General features: G+C 40.9%; 2 protein-coding genes across 4 annotated transcripts in view; both read right to left on the reverse strand.

Annotated features, from left to right (window-relative positions):
* Positions 1–13,686, reverse strand: part of LOC131139116 (uncharacterized) — a 16,649-nt gene extending 2,963 nt beyond the window's left edge. For 2 of the 3 annotated variants that reach the window (XM_078793132.1, XM_078793131.1), the window contains exons 1-20: positions 13,578–13,686; positions 10,062–11,707; positions 8,300–8,361; positions 7,737–7,766; positions 7,526–7,617; positions 7,190–7,383; positions 6,200–6,412; positions 5,371–5,469; positions 5,163–5,200; positions 5,005–5,051; positions 4,507–4,538; positions 3,991–4,110; positions 3,646–3,777; positions 3,461–3,502; positions 2,918–3,055; positions 2,653–2,817; positions 1,315–2,046; positions 787–1,236; positions 532–702; positions 114–438 (exon numbers count right to left, since the gene is read on the reverse strand). In XM_078793132.1, coding sequence (XP_078649258.1) covers positions 114–438; positions 532–702; positions 787–1,236; positions 1,315–2,046; positions 2,653–2,817; positions 2,918–3,055; positions 3,461–3,502; positions 3,646–3,777; positions 3,991–4,110; positions 4,507–4,538; positions 5,005–5,051; positions 5,163–5,200; positions 5,371–5,469; positions 6,200–6,412; positions 7,190–7,383; positions 7,526–7,617; positions 7,737–7,766; positions 8,300–8,361; positions 10,062–11,384 — 4,405 coding nt within the window. In that variant the 5' untranslated portion in view covers positions 11,385–11,707; positions 13,578–13,686. Of the gene's footprint in view, positions 1–72; positions 439–531; positions 703–786; positions 1,237–1,314; positions 2,047–2,652; positions 2,818–2,917; positions 3,056–3,460; positions 3,503–3,645; positions 3,778–3,990; positions 4,111–4,506; positions 4,539–5,004; positions 5,052–5,162; positions 5,201–5,370; positions 5,470–6,199; positions 6,413–7,189; positions 7,384–7,525; positions 7,618–7,736; positions 7,767–8,299; positions 8,362–10,061; positions 11,708–13,577 lie in introns of all 3 variants that reach the window. The other variant, XR_013628077.1, reaches the window with a different exon arrangement.
* Positions 13,687–18,315: 4,629 nt separating this feature from the next.
* On the reverse strand, positions 18,316–22,848 carry naf1 (nuclear assembly factor 1 homolog (S. cerevisiae)). The gene is made up of 8 exons (XM_078793759.1): positions 22,401–22,848; positions 22,214–22,337; positions 21,296–21,389; positions 21,132–21,214; positions 20,661–20,821; positions 20,532–20,583; positions 19,602–19,683; positions 18,316–18,855 (listed from the first exon to the last, which is right to left on the reverse strand). The coding sequence occupies exons 1-8, from the start codon at positions 22,604–22,606 to the stop codon at positions 18,542–18,544; spliced, it is 1,116 nt and encodes a 371-aa protein (XP_078649885.1). The 5' UTR covers positions 22,607–22,848; the 3' UTR covers positions 18,316–18,541.
* Between the last annotated feature and the right edge of the window lie 2,899 nt (positions 22,849–25,747).

The following is a 25,747-nucleotide window of genomic DNA, read 5'->3' on the forward strand; positions in this document are numbered from 1 at the left end:
TACATGAGACGTTAGGGTAGGTTTCTATAGCATGACGGAGTAAAAACACTTGCACAAGGGTTGATCCTCAACTTGAAGGTTACTTCATTATTCTTGACACAGTATTTGTCTACCTGTGTCACACTCTCCTGGAGGACAGGCTGGGACAAGGTTTTGGTCCAAGGGTAAGGATTCTGCTGGAGCTTCTGTGGGTGAAGCTGCAGTCTTGCAGCTCAGCATGCCCATCACGGCTGGCGATGGAGCATCGGAGGTCTGGGCTAAGGATGTAAGTGGATCTTCACACTCTGTCATGGGATCATCAGACGTCACGGGCTGATGCCGACTATCTGCTATTGGATCGTCAGGCTTCAAGAGCTCATCCTGACAACTGGTTACGGGATCATCAGACTTCACAGGCTGGGAAGATGACGTTCCTTTGCTGATTCCCGAGGCGGTGTCCTTGAAGTAGAAAACCAAGACAAATAAATGGAGTCTTTTGACATATCGACAGTATATCATAAACCTGTGCTAAAAGACTCAAAGATTTATTACCTCAGGGGGGCACTGTGAGACACATGTGGGGGGATCCTGTTCTTGCTCTGTGGTTTCCTCTGGAGCAGAAAGAGGAGGAGAGTGGGGGAAGTCGGCTACATCTCCTACTTCATCCACAGTCACAAAGTCGCTCATGTTGAACGGGAATGAATCAAAGTCCTCATCCATACCCTAATTCCACAACAGGATACGTTTGCTTTCAGAGAAGGAAATGTGGATAATAAACAGAAGAACGTACTTTTGTGAACATCTCACCATTTCGGGTATCTCAGCATCTGGTTTGTTTGAGGTTGCTGGCTCATCCGTGGGGGTGGTTTTATATGTCTCAGACCTCCAAGACGATCTCCTTCCTAAGAAGCCATCACCATGTTCCCTCCTCCTGTCCCTCCTTTCTCTTTCCTTCCCGTCTCTCGTGGTTCTTTCCTCCTGCTCCCTATCCCATTTGGCCCTGTGCTCCTTCTCCCGGAGCCTCCTCTCCTTATCTCTCCTGTCTCTCTCCCTTGCGTCCTTCTCCTTTCTGGCCTCTCTTTCAATTCTCTCCCTCTCCTGCGTCTTTAAAGCTGCCTCTGTGTGGCTCTTCTCTGGCTCCTTGGTTTCATCAACTGCCTTTTCCCTTTTCGTCTCCGGGTCTCCATCTGCATCAGATGCCACTTTGTCCGGATGGCCACCAGTTCTTTCTGCAGCATCGCTCACCTCTTGAGAATCCTTGAGAAAGGGATCACATGGTCATAAACCATTATGGAGAATGCTCATGACACTGACACGAATATTGTGATGTTTTACCTCAGTAAACCCGGAAATGATCATGTCATTAGTGTCTTCTTCTGACTCTGCAGCATTTAATGTTGTTGGCGGAGTTGATGTCACCTCGTCAGGCGCCACGTCTGCGTCAACAGCTGATATCTCCTTCATGTCGGGCTTCATGTCTGCTTCAATGACCAGCATCTCCTCGCTGGTCTTCATGTCTGCTTCAATGACCAGCATCTCCTCGCTGGTCTTCATGTCTGTTTCAATGACCAATGTCTCTTCGTCGGTCTTCATATTTACTTGAATAGCTGACCCCGCCCCGTCAGTCTTAATGCTTGTTTCAATAGCCGGCACTTCCTCAGTCGGCTTCATGTCTACTTCAATTGTCGGCATCTCCTCCTCAGTGGTCTGGTCTGCTTCAATTGTCGGCATCTCCTTGTCGGTCTTCATGTCTGCTTCATTAGCCGGCATCTCGTTGGTCTTCTTATCTGCTTCAACATCTGGCATCTCCTCGTCGCCCTTTATGTCTGCGTCAATAGCTGATATTTCAATCTTTGATTGTTCTTGTGCGGAATCAGGGACTTTGTTTGAATTTGTGACAATGTTGCTTCCGTTTTTTGCCACGATTTCATCTTTGCTGTCCACCTTCTCAGGGTCATTTATGACCTCTGGCCCTTGTTCTAGCTTTTTCAAAGAAGAAGTGTCTTCATTTGCCTTCTCCTCTTGGTGAGCTGCACCGGTTTTGCCGTCGTCATTTGCAAGAATTTCCTACAATAGTAAACATGCTTTAGTGTCACAGCAGACATGTACACAGAAACTCATCAAATATAATTTCCATGAAACTTGAAAGATGAAAGCGTTCATAATAATCAGTGGTAAAATATATGGCAGTAGCACTCTGTAGTAGAATAATAAGGCTAACACCCTGAATTAGGCATGTCCACAAGGATACTTTTAAAAGCGCACATTTGCACAGCCGGTGGAGAAAAAAAAAACATGCCAGCAAGATTTAAAAAAATATAAAACTGAAAGATGTTTTTAGATTACTAGCATTCTATGAGATGTAGTTCATTTTAACGTTTGTATAACAATGCTTCTGTCCTGTCCTTCGTGAGGTCACTCGCATCAGACTTGCAAGGGTCTGTTTCAACCGTCTTCCCCTTTGGCAGAATAAATATGATAAAAGACAAATTTGTCATTGAGCAGTTTATTTCTTTTCTCCGCTGGTGCTGATGAAAATGTTCCATCACAAGGCTGATAAAACAATCTGCAGGGTTGCACTTTGGACACCCCTGCTTTTGGGCTATTGTTTTGTTTTTATTTGATGTATGAGAAGTGTGTAAATGATGCCTGCCAACAAATAAAAGTGCATACCTCAGTTGAATGTAGGTTTGGAGAACAGACTTGCGTCTGTGTGCTCACTTTGGGGTCAGGCTTGCGAGAAAACAACAAAGGGTTTGCTTGGATAATGCAGGGGAACCTCTGGAAACGCTTGTAGACAGACATGGCCATGGCTGCAGTTGCCATCTCACAAATAACCTGAGCGGAGATTAAAAAAACAACAACAACAACAACAGCATGACAAAGCAATGAAAAGAGTCCACATATGTGGCTATGTTAGCATCTTTGCACTCTTTACCATATTGTTGACTTCCAGACTTTTGACAACGGTGCCAAAACGTGCAACAAGTTGCCTGACGTCCGAGAAGGCAAACTGTGTGTTTGGAACGTTGCTGATCACCAAGAGGCTGCTCCACCCAACTGGAACTGAAATCTCCTGTTGGAGACAAAATCTAATTCACAAAGTGTACCTTTGCTTTCAGCAACAGTGAACTGAAATGCCGCAAACCAACACAAAGTCAGTGTCAAATACAGTTACCACCGCCATGTTAGATATACTGTACTGAACGGAAATTCTCCTAGACTTTTTTTGGCAGTTGTCAGGCAGTTTTTCCTTGTGCAGCACTGCATCAAATTGGCTGTTAGACCACATGTTAAAAACAAACAAAAAAAAATATTGCATTCTCAAGTAACATAGATAAGATGGAAAGTTGCAGTCTTACATTTGAATTGACAACAGGCTATTGTACAAAGATGACTGAGATTTTGTTGAAATCTGGTATTGCAGAGTTCATCATCATTTATCAATTCCACTGCAAAAGCTGCTGGTGAAAATACTCACCAACGGGTCCACCGACTGCATCAGCAGATTGTAGAGTGCCACCTACGTATAAAAACAGTAAAGTAGTATTACTAATGATCACAAACAATATCAATACAATATCATGTTATGAACATGAAATCTAAATAATTATCAAATAACAGAGAAGAAAAGAAAAAAATGCAAAGGAACGATGAAAGCCTTACTGGTGTGTCGATGCCAACATGCTGTTCGATAGTAATCATCTTGAGCTCACAATCTTTCATTTTTGCAGGCGTTGCAGTGTGAATTTTCACCACCTCTTGAGCAGTTTCCGCATTTGGCACAGACACGAGAACCTGGCACGAAAGGGAACATATTAGGCTTCATCTTACACTTAATGCAGGAACCATATTAAAGGGGGATCATTTGTCCCAGGCACTATGTGGAATACCATGAGAGAACTACAGTCAATCTAATTCAACAAGGCCAAGGCTGTCCCAGTGTATCAGCTACTTGCACTGCTGTCCTTACATTTATTTTTTCTCAAATACCATACAAGCTACACCAACCTTTCTGACTGACGACACCAAGATAATGTCAGTTGGATTCCCAAATGGCTGGATCAGCTTTATGATGTCATTTTCGGAGCAGTCACCATCAGGAAGTCCTGTGATAAGCACTAAGCCCTTCTGTAAATGACAATAAATAGATTCAATGTGAAACACAGTAATAGCCGGCCTCAAAAAAGTACTGGGAGAAATTGGTTAACTGGAAAAACTCCAAGATTTATTTCCAACTGAAAAGTGATGGAGCCGAACAAGACAGTCCAGTACAGTGATTTTTCAACTATGCTTCAAAGCAGTGTCTGTGCTCGGGAAACAAGCAAAATTAAAAGAACCAATTCTGCCAAAAAGAGTAGTCGCAGTGTTCAAGAGCCATAATTATGCCAGAAACGTGATAGTGTCATAAGCTTCTGGTTGAGCTGACACCTGCTAACAAATAACTTTTGTGATTTTTTTTGTACTACACTACAAACCTGAATTGAAAGAAATCCAAACAGTTTATGCACAATTGTCTACATTTACCTTTTCTGGAGTGTTCAGGTCAGCGTCACTCTCTGCAGTCGAAAAATCAAAACAAAAACAAAAATGAGAGCATTTCATCAAAAATGTACAAACATTTGCATAAAAGGGTGGACAAACGTTGTACAATTGTTTTTGCACGACTCCCCAAACAACAAACAATATGTTCAATGTTTCAGAGTTCAAATTGTAAATCCCAAATCCTTTATTTATGTACATTCTGGGTGCTTTATTTAATAAAACCTGCATTTAAAAAAGTTGAAGTACTTCTGAGTAAAGGGACTCAAACATATGTGGGTTTTTTTTTTTATATTTTGCCTTTTGTTTTTTTTTTTACATGTCATACCTGTATTTGGAGAGTATTTGCAGCGCTTCACATTATATTACACATTTTATATTATAGTGCTATTCCATCATGAGGCTCTAGGTTCCATGTGTGTTTCAGACACAAATAGTGCTACACAACACCATCGATAGCAGCACACAGATCTCTTGACGTACCCAAGTCTTTTCTGTCAGCCCCCTTATCTGGACTCGAAGTAGGCTTGCTGAAAATAGAAAAATATGAACCCTTCAGACAAGCCAGAGACAGATATACATTGGTGGCATTGTGGAATAGTATATTGATAAAAAGGAAGGTTGTAATGCAGTTAACAAACCTGTTACCGCAGACAGAAGGCTGCACTGGTTCAGTTTTCTAATAGGGGAAAATTAATCATCATTATATAGTATAGTAGATATTAGGGCTGTCCTGTATTTGGTTTAGGCTAAGATTGATTTTGGCATATGTTACAATCCCAATTGCAAAAGAGATGTAAAGTTTGATTGGTGAAATCTTTGCCTCGTCCAATACTTTCAATACTGTACCTTGGCAAGTGAAGCAGTGATAAGCTGATCTCCGATTTTGATGTCTGCAGACTTTGCCAAAGCCTTAGCATCGGCAGCCTTCACCATGCACACAGATGCCTGCAAAAGGGACATACGCAAGTAAGTGTTTTTCTGAAAGAAACACAAGGCATTGTAGCACCTTAAGACTGAACCATGCATAAGATACCATAACACGTTTTTGCAGCAACTATTTCAAATTTGGTTCCTACAAGGACACTTGCACGGCATGGAAGACAAGATTATAATATAATGGGGTGTCAAAAAGTTAAAATGAACACATCATTTATGTAGACGTGTAGTAATATAAATAGATTTCAGTGCATTAGTTTTGTGCTTATGCTAAAAATAACTACAATTCCCATGATGCCCAGCGCGCCCTAACAGGAAGTGGTGAATAGTTGGAAGTAGTCAGAAATAGACACTAATATCACATACTTTGACAGAGGTCACACGCAGCGATTGTGTTTTGACCTGACAAATCTCAAGTAAGCTTTGTCAAATGTACAATGACTACAGCTACTGCTTGGACATCAACATTGACTGACAGCTGTTGAAATCCGATGGAAAAAAGCAGTCGCTGAGTGACAAGCGATGCTGGGAACACCGAGGTAAGTTGGATTGCAAGGTTCATAGTGTTACGGAAACGGCTGTAGCCTATGTGTGTACAAAAAATATGGCTTATAAATCGGGGTAGACTCCTGAATTTAACGTATATATTAGTATGCCAATAGTAGACATTTTCTTTTTAAAAAAGCTGTTTGCATAATAAGCCACAAAAACTAACTTTTAAATTGAAATTTCAAAGTACCTTTAATCCGTCACTCTTTTCACTCTCTTCTTCAGTACATGGCATGAGGATCACATTGTTGATCTTGCCATAGGACGCCACTAATTTGGTAACTTCCTGCTCTGTGGCTTGCTTTGGAATCCCAGTCAGGTAAACCAGGCGTTCTGCTACGGAAGAGTCTGATGATGCTGGTGTTGACGCGTTTTTCTTCTTGGCTGGTGAGGACTTGGTGGACTGGTAACGACAACAAAAGACCATGGTTAATGTTGGCACAGAGTACCCGGTAGTTCAAATTCTAACATTGATAAGTGATTTACAACATTTTGCTAACGTGTTTCACAAGCTGGGTTTAGACCAGGGGTGTAAAAACCTTTTCCAAAGAGGAGATGAAGAAGATTTGTGCCAATAGTCATTGGTGGATGTTGTGATATCTACCAACCCGGACCCGGCCATACATGCCATAGAATCAGAAGGATTCAATATTATAGGGCACCTTAAAGAGCCTAATGACAGAGCGACTGCTCTGGAAAAAGTACAATCACAGAAGAGCTCCAAGAAATGTTTTTCTGAGGTAGAGGATTAAGTCAAGAACTTTGAGGAAAACATAGCACTGCACAATGATATTAAAAGGTACATGGTGCCCTGTGTGCCGACCTTAAGAAAGAAAAAGAGACAGTGGAAACAAATCATTGAGTAAATGAAGAATACAATTGCTGAGATGGATCAGAATACAAGAACAAACAATGTGATCTGACGGGGGTTAGATTTATACCCAGGTTAATTGTCAGGGCAGATGAAAGGAAAGTTGCTTCAATGGCACAACAAACTTCCAATTTTATAAAGTCAAAGAAAGTCAAAAAAGGTAGAGTATGGCAGAAACAACGCCACATCTGCCAACATCACTAAATTCACCAACAGAAAACTCAACATGTACATGGCGCCATGTCAGGTGTAATTTCCCTCATAGCATTCTCAGTTTGTTGAAAAAAAATATAATGAAATAGAACTTACTGACTCATCAGCCTTGGTACTTGCAGTCTTACTGGTTTTAATTCCAGACTTTGTTGACTTCTTCTCAGCTTTAATGGAGTGGGATGGTCCATGTTTGGAGTTGTGATCAGCCTTGGGATAAGATGTCTTCCAGTTGGTGTCATAAGATCGTTTTAGATCACCAAAAGGGCGCTTCAAATGATATGATGAACCTCCTGTAACAGCGTGAAAAAAGATATAATATAGCCTATTTAAAACTATGAACCTAAAATACAGCAAGGGTGCTGAACTGCAAATATTGATATGTAATTATCAATATTTGATATGAAATAAGATGTAGAAAATATAGTGATCTACCTGCAAAGTGACGGTAATGGTCATAAGGCGAATAAGACCTGCCATACGGCCTGTAGGAAGGAGGGTCCGATCTGCTTTTGCTGTGGGGAGGGCTAAAAACACAAGAGAAGAATTACTGAACTACAAAAAGCAGCAATTAATTTGCAACTCATATCAGTTGGACTGATATGAATCACAACAGTTACCCGAATGCACATTTTAGACAACTAACCTTTTCCAATCTGGCTTCCATTCAGGATACCTAAAACACAAAACCATGTGTTCATATGACTTTCAATAACTTCCGATAAAATGTCATCAAGCTTACATTTTTTAAGGAAACCTGCACATCAACATATCAAAATTAGCTAACAATAATTAAGAAGATAAAAAGTGACAGGTAAGAATGCATGCAATGGGACCCAAAACCTCCAAAAACGGCCAAGAATGCTCCATTTACCAACTTCATATTGTTATACAGAGAACTAGTAGTGACACCTCGTGAATAGCTTCTCTGCACACTCATCATAGCGCGTCGGCGCTACACTCACAATGCCTCAGGCCACTACTACACTAAAGGTAGCAGCAATGCTTATGATTTTGAAATAAATTACGCTATGTGTAGGCATTTGTTTTTATGTTACTGCATGATATCAAGTTACCCAGGAAGGAAGTTCTGTTAATGCTTACAATGACCAAAATACAGTATCTTATAATGAATGTGTCTGGTCACAGCATGGACATAAAACAGTTTCCCTTTTTGTATTTCAATGAAATGATGATTAAAATTCTCACTTGTTCCGCAGGTCCCTGCAGGCGGCTGTGTGGTTAACAGTGTTAATATGGTCAACCCAGTCCTACAGAAAACAAATTGGGACATGAAAACAATTATACACACAGACACACCAAAAAAATGAGCTCACATCTGAAGTTGTCTTTGAGCAGAAAGACACTCCCACTGTGTATGGGTTGGCTAATAAAGTTAAAGTTTTGTATTCTTCATATGCCGTGGGTGGAAAGGTGAAAGGACAAATATCCTGGCAAAATTAACTTATATCCATACAGTTGCACTAAAAATTATACACCCCCCCCAAATTGTGAATTACATTTATTATTATTTTTTTTTTTTACAGGTACAAACTTTCAATACATGGACAAAAAAAATAGTGAGCAACTTCTGCAGAACATTCGAGTGGAGACAGTATGTAAATGCAGGTTGGACAGCACCAAAGGAGAAATGGAGGTGTGTGCGAGACCCCCGTACGTGGGAGCTGACAAAACAGCAAGGTGGGGGTGCTGCAGACGGGGTGAACCACCCAATTCTGCTGCACTTTGGTTGATTCAAATAACAAGTGATGTTTAAAACCTGTGAACTTCTGATTTATGAATTCAACTACATTCAACTACTACATTTTTAGTTTAATTGTAATTACTAAAACTGTTAAAACAATTTCAAATGTCCAATATTTGAAAAGGCCCTCAACGTTCTAAAACATATATTTTTAAAAAAAAACTCTGATCACATCAGATGCATTTTAGTGGCATCTGGCTGCTACTTGTACTCTTTAAACAATTCAACGTACCCTTCACACAGCTCTGGGAATTCAGATTTGTTTAGTATTATAGTGAATAAATAATGACATGATATAATATTTGAAGTTTTGTTGTTCAACTACAGTTGCACTTAGCTAGTTTTAAAACTTTCTAAAGACCAGGTATTTTATTCATAGGTAAAACCTTCTATGGTGTACTTTCTTTTTCACCACTGTGCACTCAAGGCATGGAGTAGAATGTTAATAATGGCTCACATGTTGCTTCTGGAATTACCTTGTCCTCACAAAGGATTGTGATTAAATAGTTCAGACTGAATCAAAACCTACAAGCTACTTAACTAGTTTGCACAAAGGCACAGTCGCACTCAAAATTATTCAAGAATCATTGTAAATTATACTTACAATAAAGCAAGAAATCATTTTTTATGGTACATTTTCTGAAAATGGAATTTACGATGGCGGTTGAATAATTTCAAGTGCAATTGCATGTGTCCATTCTCAGTTGACGTACACATCTGGTCAGAACTACACAGCAATACCCCACCTGTGCCCAAAGTCCTCCAGCTCACCCACGACCCTGATGAGGACAGCCCGTAAATGAAATTATTTTAGTCAAATACCATCTCTTAGTAGTATTACTATCCCTTATTAGCCTACTTTCCCTAATATAATGATGGCTACTGAAATGCACACTGGATTTTTCTGTTAACCTAAAGACGTTCCCAAATATCCCACTTCTGCTTGCTACATCTTATTCTGTGGCAAACCAAAAACCATAACTTGACCCATAAAAAAAAAAAACATGATTTAATGAGACCATCCTGTAATTCATTTTACAAAAGGCATGGTGAAGGTAGATTTTGAACTTGAAATTCACCACAAAAACATTCATTCCCAAACTCTTGAGCATTTATAAGGGCTGTGAATGATTATTATGCGATGCATTCAATTGTAACCTTATGCATGTTCAAATCAAATTAAACCATTACCATTATTACACTCACCTTTTCTTGATCGCACGCAATGTGGCACAGGGTGCAGGAATGAGGAAACGCTTTAGGACACGTGCCAGAGAAATCGCTTATCAAGTCGGAGGTTGGCAACTTCTTGCTCGTAATGTGTGCCGCCGTGCCAGATGATGACGAGCTAGAGTGTCTTGAGGACAGCTCTCTCCTTGATTCTGCGGACGACCTTGGCTTTGATTCATTGTGCCTGTAGTCTTTGTCGACAAGACGAGATTTAGATGGTGGACCTTCACTACTCGGTGACTGACTCCTCTTGTGATGGTTGCTGCTTGGCCTGCGATAGTCCCGGTCTCCGTGTTTGCTAGATTCCAATTGCACCAAACGTACCTGACGTTTTTCAGCTTTTTCCACTTTTGGAGCAGATGCAGAGGAGGAGGATGATGATGACGACAATGATGGGTACAATTCAACTTTCCTATCACTTGAAAGCTTCTCTCTTTTAAAAGTCTTTGTCGTAGTACTTTCCTTTGCACGGCTGGCATGACCATAGTCAATGACTTGCCCTGCTTGCTTTGTAACCGTCAGAAGACTGGGTACTTCAGGGGCGCATGACCCGCTCAGCTGAGAATTGTTTCTCTGGGGAAGCAGCTTGTCACGAATGTTGTGTGTCCCAGTATTTTGGTTGTCCGACTTGTTGATCTGTATGTCACGGAGTATGAACGGTAAAGTGTCTGGGGTTAGCTGATCATCCGGGTAATGACTCAGCACTTCGAGGTCCTCATTTGATAGTCCAAAGCTTGCCAAGATACTTCCCGCATTTTCAGGTGTATACAAACTCTGGCCGTGTGCACCAACACTATGTGCTTGCTGGGCTTGAGAAGAGTTGCTGGATGCCCAACTTGGAATGGTTGTTCCCGTTTGGTTTGTCTGAGATTGCTGGTGGTGGCCTTGGAGTTGAGAGTGATGACCAACACCAGATGGAGGTTTGGTGAACAGTTTATTTGGAGGTTGGAAGCTTGACCAGTCTGCCCTTTGCTGACCAGCCTGATTATCAGAGGTGGGTGGTAATGGGCTGGAACTGTAGCCTCCTTGTTGAGCGACTGCAGACACCGGGCCTTTGCCCTGATGTTGGTTTGGCTGATTTGTGTGGTAATTTAGGCGGTGGTCCGTGTCCCTGCTTCCTCGAACAGCCAGAGCGGATTCTAGCTCATCAGGAAGTTGCGTATGGCGAGGAAATGGGAAGCCAGAACGCATGTTCGAGGCGGGGGAATTATGTTGTTGATTTGTTTGCTGATTATGAACGGGCCTTGGTGAATTGGGAAAAGACGGTGTGTCTTGTGACTGGGACTGGTGGTGATACATCACAGCAGGCAGATATTGTTGTGGTATAACAGTTATGCTGTTTGCAAGTCCTTTTAATGGAGAAGATTTGGGTGGATCCGTTGCCAAGATAACTCAGCAGTCCAGTTGTGGCTGTGACCACGGAACTTCAACTGTTTCGCCACGAGGATGGAAAGATACCCAAAACCATTGTAACCTGAATGTCTCATCAAAGTGTTGATGTATCATCTGTTGAAGTTCCAAATGTGAATAAAGTCTCTCTGGTGTCGCTGGTGACAATGTAGAAATGGGCTCCAAATGAAGGGTGCACGCAAGATGCAAATTACTCTGTATGCACAGCGTGGCTGTGAGGTGAAAAGCAGAAATACACTATTATAGATGAGCAGGCATTAGTTCTTTTCATCGTTACTGTTTGCTACAAAGTCGTCATAGTCCCAAGTATCCTTTCTTCTGTGAAGCATGTCTCAATCCCTAAATATATTCATACTGAAATTGATCATGTGTACCCAATGCTTTATCTTAATGTCAGAAAAGCAAAGGACGTAAGGATGTTGATTTGGTTAAAGTCACAAATGGAAACTATGGATAACCTTGACAAAAGCCAAATCCACTGTACGTAGTCCAGGTTGAATAGAAGGAAACTGAACTTTTGTTCTGATGTTTCACTTTTTAGCCAAACCACTTCCCCAATTTCAGTTCCCAAATAAAGAGCTCCCAAATGAAACGCTGAGATAGGCTGATGAGGGGGTTAATAGAAGGTGAGAAAATAGCAAAATATACCAGTAAGTATGAGCTCACATACAAACACAAATACAGTGGAACCGCGCTTAGCGTGTTTTTCTGTTAACGTGGAAAATGTGCGCCACAATTTTTCCTGTGTTTGTGCGTTCTCCAGTTAGCGGACAATATGGCGAGCGTCTTGTCATGTTATCAAAACACTGCATTAGTCCAACCCTGTTCTCAATGTTTTTATCACAGAACCAATTGACTTTTATAAACCAGACTGTAAAATATTGTTTTGGTTAGAGACGGTTTTCTGGAACAAATTAATGACGCTAACGACAGTTCCACTGTATGCACAAACATCATCCTGTCTGTACTCTGCATTCATTTCATTCAGATCGTTGTCTGTCTCCTGTAAGCTTACAGCAGAAAGCAAAGGACAGTATTATGATTCAACTACTATCAAGCCCCTGAAAATGGAGGTAAATGGTAAACACCTGCCCGTGAAACCTCGTAATTGTCCTAACCTCTCCGTTACCATGAAAACTAACTCATACCTAGAGTCAAAGAGGTCTCACACGGGACTTTTGTTTCCCATCAGGTGATCAACCTCACAGCAACTGCTTCTTTAAAGGGTCAGTGTCTCACCTGACGCACCGAGGGGGGCTTTTAAAAAGAGTAAGGAGCGTGATCCTGGCTCCTGAAAGACCTTGAGATAGGTTTTGTTGGGAATTTGTGCAACGTAACTAAATGACATGTACTTGTGAATACTTTCTGGATGCAAGAATATTAGTTCTAGAGAAAACCAGGACATTTATTAGTGGATGCATGAATCACATACATTTGTGAACAGATGGGTGCAAGACTTTAAACGTGTCTACACGGTCACATTAAGTTCACCTGTAAAGATTACAGTGCATTTTTGGTTCATCCTCAAATATCACTCAAAAGCCGGATATCCCTAACTTTTTGGTGTGAGTAATGTATGTCTGAGTGCGGCAATGTCTTCCAAATACAAAGCCCTGGTAAAGGACTCATCAACTATATAATATTTCCATAATTACAGTATATATTGCCGGGCAGCAAGCAACGTTTGACGTCATTGTAAGTACAAGAATTAGAGACTTTTCAACCAACCCGCAAGGGTTTATTTTTACAGCAAAAGGAACAGGAAACAATAGTAGTACGTTCCAAATAATGCTGAAATTAAGACGATCATTACTTAACGACCAAGCACCATCTTATTGACGCCCACACACAAAATGAAAAGCATCGTGCGGTCAACGCCCTCGTACACGTTATTGTATAAACATGAGTGTGTCTTAAACAGACATGGGCCAAATTACATCAGCAATCGTAGAATCAGTCCGAGTGAATCGTCACATGGAAGCCATTTTACCTTGCTAGCTAGCTAGCTAGCTAGCTAGCTAGGTCAGGATTAGTATCATGGCGACTTATACAATAGACAATAACTTCAATATATTTAAATACCTCTTCTTGCGGAAAGACGCACTGCGGCTCACGTTACCAACCTGGTACCATAACCGCCGATGCTGATGTTGATGTTGTTGCTGCTTCTTCTTCGTCGTCTTCGTCGTCTTCTTCTGTTCTATTACTTTGGTATCAAACTTCAGTTAGTAGTTAACGCCCCCTGTGGTCTGATGACTGGATTTCATTCTAGTTCGTTAAAATAAATACATTCGAATTACCATATGTCGTTTTTTTACGACTTCCAAATTTATCTACTGATACTTAACATTATACATTTTTCTTCTTTAGAAAACAAACGAACGGTTACGATGACGTCACCATCTTGGTTCGCCTGCTGTACCAGGCTTCAATCGATATTGACAGAAACTGATAGAAACAGACACATATGGTTTGGATGGCTTTGTGTTTTATTTACTTTAGTGAAAAACGAAATGTTTATTTACACTCTCAGAGCACTACACTGTGTGTGTAAACACACACACACACACACCAACACACACGGCCTCAGGCAGTGGCAGGGCTTGAATGACACCGTGGGCATTCCCTGGATTCCCTGCAGAATCCTGCCCTGGGCAATTGCCCAAATGCCCCTTAGCTACAACCGCCACTGGCTACGGGGACCTTTTAGTTCCAGGAACTATTCATGCATTCATTTTCTATACCGCTTATCCTGACGAGGGTCGCGGGCGTGCTGGAGCCTATCCCAGCTGTCTTCTGGCGAGAGGCGGGGTCCACCCTGGACTGGTGGCCAGCCAATCACAGGGCACATATAGACAAACAACCATTCATACCACACTTGGCAATTAACCTAGCGTGTTTTTGGAATGTGGGAGGAAAGCGGAGTAAACCCACGCATGCACGGGGAGAACATGCAAACTCCACCAGAGATGCCTGAGGGTGGAATCGAACTCAGGTCTCCTAGCTGTGTGGCCACTCGGCCATGCAGCCCTGTTCCAGGAACTAGTTTCCAGGAATACAATACCAGGTGGCCTTGGTCTCTCGGATGATGACTTTCCTTGTTTTCCTACGCCTCCCCCCCTACCTGCATGCTTGCATGTGAGTGCATGAGTTTTAGCCGTGTAACCCATACCTTTGTTGTTGTATTTCTTCTGTTTTTTGCATGTTATTTTGTTTCCCAGGTAGCTTTGTCTGGTGGCTGGGGGCGGAGCAATGAGGCAGATGGGGAGGGGCAATGAATTCAATCATTCATCAGCAGATTATTCCTGATGGTTTCCCTGTGTTGTTCCTTGTCCCTTGTTTACAATTTCCTTCTTTATGGTAGCTTCCATGAGTGGTTTTTCACAGATCCACTGGGATCTGACAATGCAACTATAATCATTCAAACCCAGGAAATTCATCATTGAACGAAGTTCACCACAGTCTTCACCTCCGAAGGCTCCATCAGGCTGACCCAAGGCCCATTCCAGCCTACAGGAAGAAAGCCAAACATTAACGGCAAAGACGTGTATGAGGTGACTGCTTAGGCTGCCAGTTAACTCGGAGAATGACTTATTTTTATGCTTGAAAATGCTCAAGTTTGCCCCAAAATATGTAAATTGTCTAAAAATAAAGCATTCTTCAACTAATAATTGGCCCTAGTCCATCACAATACAATGACGATTAATCGGGAAGGCACAACTGTAAATATATTGCTATAAAAGCTGTGCACTGAGTATTTATCCAAGTTCATTTCTACAGCAAAATGCAACACAGTTCAACAATAAATATCATTTTTTTGTTTGTTTCTTTTTTTAAGCTCACTTGTCTTTGACTGGTGTTCCATCCACCCACATCCATTTTCCCTCCTGATCCCTGTCAGACATTCCGATCCATGCTGCCTGGGCGAACCCAGTGAGAAAAGCCTGTCACGACACAGAGAAAGTTGAAAGATGACACTCAAAGACACACACACCTATAAAACATTATGTTGACTCAAATATTCTACTTTTCAAATGTAATGTATTTTTTATTTTCAATGCACAGCACTGTACTCAACAACCTTAGTAAAAAAGGACTAATTATAGTATATTTAATATACACTCTTGTATAATTTTAGGAAAAAATGCAATACTTTTTGTACTGTTGGATCATCAGGAGGTTCTAAGCTGAGCTTCAAAATGTAGAAACAGGAGTCAGCAATGTATTGCAAAGCAGCATTAAAGTAAAATAATCTGTTAATCGCTGGTCAAAAGTTGAAGACCACAGCCAAAAATCTTGGATTGTGGATTCTATGTCATCAGGTTTTACACTGTCATGATCTCTTGATGGCAAAGGCAAACATGCTTTCTCTCTTAGAACCTAGTCGGATCGTTGAGCAGCATAAGCCAGGTCTCTTGCAGGAGTTTGGAAGCAGTAAAAAGCAAAATGCTTCCAGAAGAAAAGTAGCGACATTTGTCTTGGTTTAAGTCACTAATAAAGTCAAAGTAAGTCAGAAGTTCAAATTGGCTATCGTTTCCATGATACACTATTGGGTTAAAATTGGATATTTATGCAAAATAAGGCAAAAATGGTAGTTTATGAGAATATACAGTGTGTTTACAAGCAACCGGAAACTACAAAGCAGATAATTATAAGCAGCTGGTGGCAGACCCCCAGGGATGACCCTGCTGCTGAGTAGAAGAGACAAGCCAAAAAGTGTCATTCAGATACTGAATGAAGGGAACTTTGTTGTTTGAAGTGATACTTTACCTTGTTTTTCATAAGATATCACCTGATTTTTCTTATTTCTTGACAGATAAGTGCAAAATATTTTGAACAAAAGTACCTACATCTATTATATAAATTAAATAGAGCACAGTTATCAATTGATTTTCAGTTAATCATATCAAAATAAATGAAATTTAGCCACTTTTAAGATTTGTAGACCATTATAACCTGAGGGTTACAGGAATAAAAAATCCTATTTTCTGTCCATGCCCCTTTACTGACATGTTAGCACGTAGGCTGCGGTTTTGCCAATGCGGAAAGCTACCTGTTCCTGTCTGCTGTTGATGATGACCAGATCAGCACCTCTCTGCAGACAGTCCAGTCGGCTGTCATCCCAGCTCTTCCTCCGGGAGGAAATGTAGTAACAGCTGAAGCTGAACAGGAGCCAGTCTTTCGGACAGCTTTCCCTTGTCTCACCTGGATGCACATTCAAAAGTCACACAGAACTTTGGAGCCCTTGGTCAATGAAAGTCACAACAGAAAAAGAAGACAAGTCTTCACGAGCTGTCACGCCATCATGTTAGCCTCATGTAATATCATGCTTATTTCAGGTAAGAACACAATGACTAATGGATTTGGGAGAACAGACGGAAGACGACATTTGAGACACAGATATGTTTTCATATTCGTCCACCTTTAGGCGCTGCCTCTCTGTGATTCAGTCTCAGAGTGATGTTGAGAACTGCTTGAAGAACGAAGAGAATTCCAAAGGCCAGCAGAAAAACATGGATATGTTTGGATTCTGTACAAGACACGCACAAAAATACAGAATAATAACAACCCATGTAAATAAATGGACATTTTAAAAGCACAGGACCCCAATACGGTGGATTGGTGGTGACAATATCACCAAACTCCACTTGGACTCTAACATCAGTGACCATGGCATTGACTTAGACTTCAGTCTGATGACTTGAAAATAGATTTTCATTGACTGTTGAGTAAAATGTGACCCCATTTAAGGTATTCAACTACTATGATGGTTATTGTGGACATATTTTACCTTTGAATCTGCGTCATTGAATGCTTCTATTGTTCAATCAGGTTTAAAAGCAACTACATGTGTCACATTGGTGTTACGAAGACTTGAGACTTGCAAAACACTGACCCGCTTCCACCTCAGGTACCTGCTACACAATGCTTGCATCAATTTATACGTGCTATACATCCACATAACCAGAAGAGCATCAGCTAAAAGGTCAACCAAAACAAGTTTAGAAAAACAGAAGACAAGTCAAACGACAGGCTGGGTGGTTAGCATATGATGGCCATACAGTCAGGAAATCTGGAAGATCCGAGTTTGAATTTCCCCCAATCTCACATTTACAGTAACCATCAGTGTCCTCTTCACTTTCATACCAAAATCATTCTTGAACATGCACACAAAATCTTGTTATTTTCCCAGCAAGCCCAGGCGTTGAGAAGTTATACAAAACCAAACCTACTTGGTGGAGTCCTTTCCGTTTTGTCGTCAGGTTGATCTTTTGGAAATTGCTGATATTCACCAATTTCAACGCTGACTTGAGGACCGTGAGATTTAAACACGACAGCCATGTTTAGGCAGATGCAATGAGATGTGCCGGAGGTGGTGTAGTGGAGGAGGAACGAGAAGTATTTCACCATATCCTTCCCGTCACAAGCCTACCTGGCTCATTCACTTGCTGTGTGCGGGTCCTTTTTAAAAAATCTCATTGAGTAAGTATAATGTTATACTTGGACCGCCATAAGATGCTCTTGGATGTCTGTCTTGTCTTAAAGGTTATTTATGTCTGGACTTGGGCCTCCACCATTACAGGTACTAAATACAGAGGAAAATGATAAACCGAGTAAATACTATTGTGCTAACCAGGCGTGACCGTAACATAAAGAGTAACCAAGTATCCAGTATTCAAGAAAACGATGACTATTTTACCCTTTTGACAATTAAGCTGATTAGCGCTTACTGTAACTGGACTTGCGTTACACAGACGTAAAGTACTATATTCTTGAATATCACTTGATTTGTATTTTTTGTGAAATGGATCAAATAGAGAACTGCATGAAAACATGTATTTCTTTAATAAAAGACATTTCCAAGTGATCCTAATTATGAGCAATACTGTACATATATATTGTATACACATTTGCAATCAAAATGATTCCACCCTCATTGTAAATTTTATTTACAAGAACTACGTTTCTACACTTGAACATATCTAATTTTACAAATTTGAAAAAAAAAATGCAGTCCTTTTAAAGTACGGCCAGTGTGCTGGGTGTCACTCAGGGGGAGGGGTGGGTGGAGGAAGTGGTGAGAATGGTCCAAAGTTTGGTTGCCAGGGAGCAGGAGGATAAGATGGATTATAGAACGATGGGGTGGAATAAGGAAGAAAGGCGAGCGGGGGAGGAGGGTGGGGAGGGTAAAGGTAGGGAGGGGGAGGAAAATGTGCGTGCTGAGGCGGTGGATGCGAGTGAGGAAATGGTGGTTGGACGTTCTGGCTCAAGGGCTGGTGACTGAAATGAGTCCCCGTTTGTCTTCCTGTTACACCATGGCGATGTGGCTTATGGTTTACAGTTCCCTGAGCACAATTTTCTGTGAGAAGAAGAAAAAAAAAAAAAGAAAACATACAACCATGTTAGGAACATTTACACGTTTTATAGTACCTTGCATCTTTTTTATTTAATGGTCCTCTGCATATTATTCATGAGAGATATAATTTGATATTACTAGTGGTGTCTGACAATCAATTCAATTCCGAAGCATCTGATTGGATTATCAATTTCACTGTACAATTATAAACATTGGGTGTGGCCAAGCCACTGCTGAGCATACATTTTTACAGAGAACGTCTTTGTTTTTATTATAAACTGCATATTTTGATATATCCATCCATGTACTTTCTATGCATACATCCATCCATGTACTTTCTATGCATCCATCCATGTACTTTCTATGCATACATCCATCCATGTACTTTCTATGCATACATCCATCCATGTACTTTCTATGCATACATCCATCCATGTACTTTCTATGCATACATCCATCCATGTACTTTCTATGCATCCATCCATGTACTTTCTATGCATACATCCATCCATGTACTTTCTATGCATCCATCCATGTACTTTCTATGCATACATCCATCCATGTACTTTCTATGCCGCTTGTCCTCACAAGGGTTGCAGGGGCATGCTGGAGCCTATCCCAGCTGTCATTGGACTAGAGGTGGGGTGGACCCTGGACTGGTGGCCAGTCAATGGGTGGGCACACCCGCATTCATAACTATGAGCAATTTAGACTCTACTAACTACAGGATTAATCATGTTCATGTGTACCTGTGTAATTGTTCTGCTTCTTTTTGGAGTTTTTCATTCTCTTAGCTTGCTGCTCCTTCTCGTCATCACTGTAGTCTAAAGCCTGGGGAGTAGAAAATCACTGTTTAGCTGTGTGACATCGGGCGGCTTCCTTCAAAAACACAAGCAACAGGAAGGTTACTGCAATCAAAGAGGACCTTTGTGGTCATAGAGAGCTTTCAAATAGTAAATAGTGAACTCTTCCTGCTATATCAGCTGTAACCACCAATAATAAGTAGGAGGGACATCCGGTAATATTGGCTCATCAGGAGAAAAACCAAGGACGTTCCGTGGACGTTCTTTTACACCTGAACCACTGCACGCAAAGGTGAAAATTTGGAAAAACATGCTGTATTGCTATTATTTTTATGAAAAATTCACCACATACACAACACCGTTGTTATTAAACTAAAATTACGTGAGATTGAAATTTCAAGAATTGCAATAAAATCGGTACACTTTAAGGGACTGACAAAGCACGCACGTAAAAGTTAGCAAGACTGGTTACAAAACCATCCTGGAAGATCTTTGCAAGGGAATATGTGGAACTTGGTAAATAATTGCCCATAAGTGTAATGATTATATAACACTGAGGCTATATCTACTACATGTATTCATGGAGGACTGCCATAGCAATTAACAAAAGTAATTAACAGTCATCGGAAAATGAGAACCATGGGTTGTCTTCATTTTTTCCCATGACTGTATTCCAGGAAACCTATAGCAGTTTGCTATGTTTGAGATATGTTACACAATAAGTCTGACATGCTGTCAAATCAGGGTGGGATTTGCGCTTTAAGTTTTTTATTATTCAACATTTGGTGACCAAACGTTGAACCAAAACCAAACCATTTGCTCAAACTCTATGACATCTTTAGCAGTGAATGCAGACGTTCCGATTGTATAGCAGACCTCCTCCGGTGGTTCTTGGTCATTCTTCCATGATGCATCTGAGCCCTTTAAACTGCATAAAAAAGATATTTTAGCACAATCATCTTGATCACGTAGTGATGAGCGTATGCATGTGTGAACTGAACTCACAGTTGAAGTTGTTGTATGAGTATATATCCTGTGTACTCTTCCATATCTGGTGCATAGTAAACGGTCAAGCCAAGCGTCAGGCCCTTGTTGCTTAAATCCTCGGGAGAGTTAAAGCGCAAAACGTAGAGGGGACTGGAAACGGGACCAAATATTTCAAAAACCTTGGACACAGAAAAAGGAAAGGCAAGTTACTTCCCTGCTGACATACTATTTACCAGTACAAAAGAAGGTTGGATAAGATCCTGCACTGGAGAATTTCAATACTAGTCTCGTATATAAATAAGGGAGTCAGTGTAACAAAGTCATGGAAAAGTGACACAATTCTTAAGATTCCAAAATGTAATTCCAGTACCCCTCTCCCTGCACCTGAGTATGGAGGAGCAGCAACATTAGAGCAAAGTATAATTCGGTCTTCACCGGGATTGAAAATAAACATAATAGAAATCCAACAGGTTCGTGTTGGTAGCCAACCTTGCCCAAAGCGAGTCGATCGTCTCGAAAGATGATGCTGTCATCGGTCAAAGGGGGCGTGTCTCTCAAAGACTGGATTATTACTGCAGAGACATGCAGAGTGCATCAGGATTTAGGTGACAAAATACACAGCGGCATCTGTTATGAGTACAGGGATTACTTACCGAGCTGCTCTATAATGCTGGATACCGTTCCTATTGGGGTTAGGGTGACACCCTCTGGTAATGACACCTTCAGCTCCTCCACTGCAGGCAGGTCCTGCTCACAAATATGAACATTCACATTTTAAAGGTGATAGTATTGCATTCATATTCGAGTACGTGTGTCTCTCTCTCTCTTTTTTCTTTTCCCAAACGCTCAACTAGGCCTGTCTCTCTTTACCACACAGGCTGGATGACAAGAGGAGTCACTCTGCACGTGTCTGTGCGCTTTGGTTCCACAGTGGAATGAACAGTAAGCTTTAACCATCGTGTAAAAAACTTCTACTAGTGAGTGGATACGCTGGCATACATGGAGCGCTAGCAGCAAGTTAGCAAGTCAATGCTAATATGAATGAAGGCACAAAAACAATGCAGCAGAGTCTTCGTCCCGGCAGTCAACGCTTACCAAGGAGTTTGGTTGGCAAAGTAAATCTCAACAAAATGGTGCACGCTCACAGACAGTGTCGCTCGCTACATTAAAGAAGCGGTTGAAAAGCCACCATTTTGTGTGAAATGTTAGAAATGTTTGGCAGACAGTAGGAATTGCCTGGGAGAACATATGTATATGTAATGTACGATTATTAGCTATTTATTTATAGCGCTGACAAGAAACTTTATTAGCATGGGAATATGCTAAATACTCATTTTTGATCTGAAACCATTATAAAATTAACCAATCAATTATGTTCAATACTTCAAATTCATTTCGATAAAGGTTTATGGTTTTAGGTGTGCAGGAGTAAGGGGTAAAAAGTTTGGGAACCACTGGGGGGTGAGACAAAATCGTGCTGCACTTTGGACACCCCTGCCATAAGAGAGGGGGTACATTGTTGTATATTTGATATTGCTTCATGGAACTGGAGTCAAAACACCAAAACTGACCTCAAGTAGAACTTCATCTTTGGTTTTGAAGACAGGTTGGCTTACACGCTCATCATCGTCGTCATTTTCAAAGACGGGGGCAGGTGACAATGACGAGGACGAGGATGACGAAGAGGAGCTCTCACTAAAAACAAAAAATAAATATCATTAAATCTCAGCAGTCTAACTGAAGCATACACTTTGGTACCTGTCTGTATCTTCAGAAGCGTTCCCATCAGCATCCTCCATCCTGCTCTCACTGACCAAGGACGGTACGGCTGACCCAGCAACTTCACATCCACTCGCCTCTGGATGTTCTGGTGTGTTTGACTCAGCGTCTAAATCATCTTTTTGTGTAGTTACGTCTGTCTCGCTCATCTCTGGAGGTTTTGTCTCCTCCAACAGCTGCTCCATCTGAATGATTTCATGTTTAAAGGTTACAATTTCTACTTGTTTTTACAGATAGCTTGATGGCTTTTAGACAAATAAGCCAGCGTCACACTACAAATGCCTCAAAACATCACTGCTGGTCGGCACACAAACACAGCACGATAATGTATTAAAAACGAGGCTTTGATATTTGGGACAATTCGCCCCCCGAACTCCCGACTATTGCCGAGTTGGAAGCCATGACCTTAGAAAAGTGGTCTCGCTGAATGGTAAAATAAGAGTGGAATGGTAAAATGTATCAATCAAACCAGAAAATGTAACCGTTACCAACAAGTGACTCAACTATACTTAAACAATAGCTAAGTAGCACGAAGCGGGAACAAATTAATAGCCAAAATAAAAGTTTGCTAACGAGCAAAGTAGTTAAATGAAACACTTACCTTTTCAAGGTACACAAGCAGCGTCAATCGTAATTCCGAATATAACTGCGGATTCCGTCGAGAACTTCCAAAATAAAAGCCTGTTTTCGTGCATGTATACTATTTCATTGCACACTCTGTAAAATATGTCAACACTCTATAGCACAGAATAAAAAATACAAAAAATGAAAGTCAGATATAACGTTGAAATAATTCCAAGCAAGGCTGAACGCTCGAAGAAGGAAAAAATTGGACCATTGTATTTTATTTTGACATCCATCGACGGAGGTTTGTGTAGTACAAGTGTGACTTGATGCAAAGTAAAGCCGCATGTCTCCATGCGGGTCGTGCTTCCGGACCTGCGCAAGAAAAAGGGGCGGGCACGTATCGAGGAATGGTGGAAGTGATGCAAATATTTAGTTGTATATACGAATACTGATACCGATACTTGTTTTGGTGCTTAGTAGCTCAAACATTTTTTTATTAAAGTACTCGACGTATTCTCCTGGGTGAATACTAGACATGAAGCGTTATATACTTGAGAGTAGTATAGTAGTATTGACCCTTGTGATTTTTTTCGTCATCTGAGGTTTCATTTGTGGTATTTTCCACAATAAACTTGTATTGTTTTGGGTGAATAATGCCAGGTCTGCACATTTAAGTGTAAAATGTAACGGTAAAAAATATTTTTTTAATTCTTCTTCATGAATTCATTAATATTTTTTAATTCTTCTTCACTCTCTGAGTGGCCAGAGAGTGACCAGTGGTGACCATGGCCACCCTGTTGTTTGGACCCTCTGTTAGAGCAATGAATACCCAAGCAGTGTGCTAAGTTTGTTTTCAAAGCATAGTTTCTGGATTCTGCTCACCATCATGGCGGCCAAACCCATGCAGAGCATACATAAGTCAAAGTAAAAATAGGGAAAAAACCTGACCAGATCCAAGAAAAGTAATCATGGAAAACGTACCCACATCTTGCAGTTCATGCAGTTTTATTGACATCTCCGCCGTGAAATAGGCAGCTCTCTTCTGCTCTCCCACGGGAAGTTGTGTGCTGCAGTGAAATGCGCCCAAGCGGAAACAATGGTTAGGCTGAACTTATGTTCTGCACCATTGAGCCACGTTTGTCAAAATTGTCCCTCTAGTTGTGGGGGTGGCCATTGGGGTGGCTGGAGAGTGACCGATTGTGGCCACGTCTTCAGTCCAAGTACAAGTTCCGTTCCTACGATGGCGACGTTAGTCGAGAGTTAGACCTGAACGATACCTAAATCAACACCTAACTGTACGCATAACACATCAAGGACATGTAAGATAACACAATGAAAAAAACTCCTTACTTTTATCCCTGTGGTTGCGTTGCACACTGGAAGGGGCGTTGCAAGCAAGGGAGAGACAGGATTATTGGAAGTCTGAATAATGAGCCGCTGGGACCAAGCATACCGATGCTGTTCAGCGTTTTTACATTTTTACCGTGTCTAATTTCACTACGCTTTTCACTTTCCTTTTCTTTGACGCACAACCCACAAAATGTTCTTTTTTGATTTTTGCACAAACATGGCCGCTCGTAAGAACCTTGAAAACATTTCTTTCATGTTCCACAGTGATAACACACCCACTTCTTAACAATAAGTGTGTGTTCTCTTGCCCTCTATCTCATCAGTTTCCATTGCGCGTGCACGCACGCACACACACACACACACACACACGCACACACACAAAGATCATAAGTCATACTGCGTTTGAATGGCAGGAAGGGAGTGGGATTGTTAATACCGGACTTAACGGTAACATATGGTGTGAACTGTTTTTGTGGCTTTAACTTCTCTGTCTGCTTCCGTGTGAGGGTCTCGCTCACTTGCTTTCTCTCTCTCTCTCTCTCTCTCTCTCTCTCGCCCAAACACACATACACACAATCACAATCCAGCAACATCTTATCTTTCCATCAGCAGACCTGGCTAATTCTGTCCACTTCCTTCCCTCTTGTAGAGTCTTGAGGTGGTATGTGTGTGAGTTCTAAGTGTTTGTTTACTGAACTTCCAACATTTCCAGTCCTGAGTTCCTGGAAACTAAAACAAAAACATACACAAAGTCCGGCTTGCTGACACATGGAGCATCTTCTTATGTTATTGTCATATCTACATATAATGGTGAAAAAACACACGTGTTGTATACAGCATTTTTTAATATCGGTTTTCACGATTCGGCAAAAATCCGATACCATTATCAACCGATATATCACATTTTCATAATTCTCATAAACTCATAATTATGAGAGAAGATAATGTCATTTTAGTAGTATGGTGTTGAAATATTAAAGAGAAACTACTTTTTTTGTGTAACCAAACAGAACGAAATATGGTTGTCATTTTTGGAAAATGAGGTTGGTGTTCGATTATGGGAATAAAATGAAAATATTATGGGAACAAAATATTGGAAGGTGAGATGACTTTTTTTCTATAAATTTGTATATAATATATTCGTATAACTACATTGGGTGGTTTACAAAATATCAAAGTGGCCTCCTTTCATTTTTCAGTGTGCGGACCTCCATGGAAAATGTTTGGACATCTCTGAGTTAACCCCAAACTCCAAACATGACCTCCCTAACCCCAAGTCCTCCTTTGGGCATCACTTACGATCAGCTTGGACAGAAGTTGAATTCCTTCCAGATCGAGCATCGCTGATAATAATAATAATAATAATAATAATAATAAAATGCAGAGCAAAAAAGTGTTTTATCATAACT

The sequence above is a fragment of the Doryrhamphus excisus genome, linkage group LG9 (genome assembly GCF_037039965.1).
Source record: "Doryrhamphus excisus strain RoL-2023G ecotype Guam linkage group LG9, RoL_Dexc_Guam_v1.1, whole genome shotgun sequence".
Lineage (NCBI taxonomy): Eukaryota > Metazoa > Chordata > Actinopteri > Syngnathiformes > Syngnathidae > Doryrhamphus > Doryrhamphus excisus.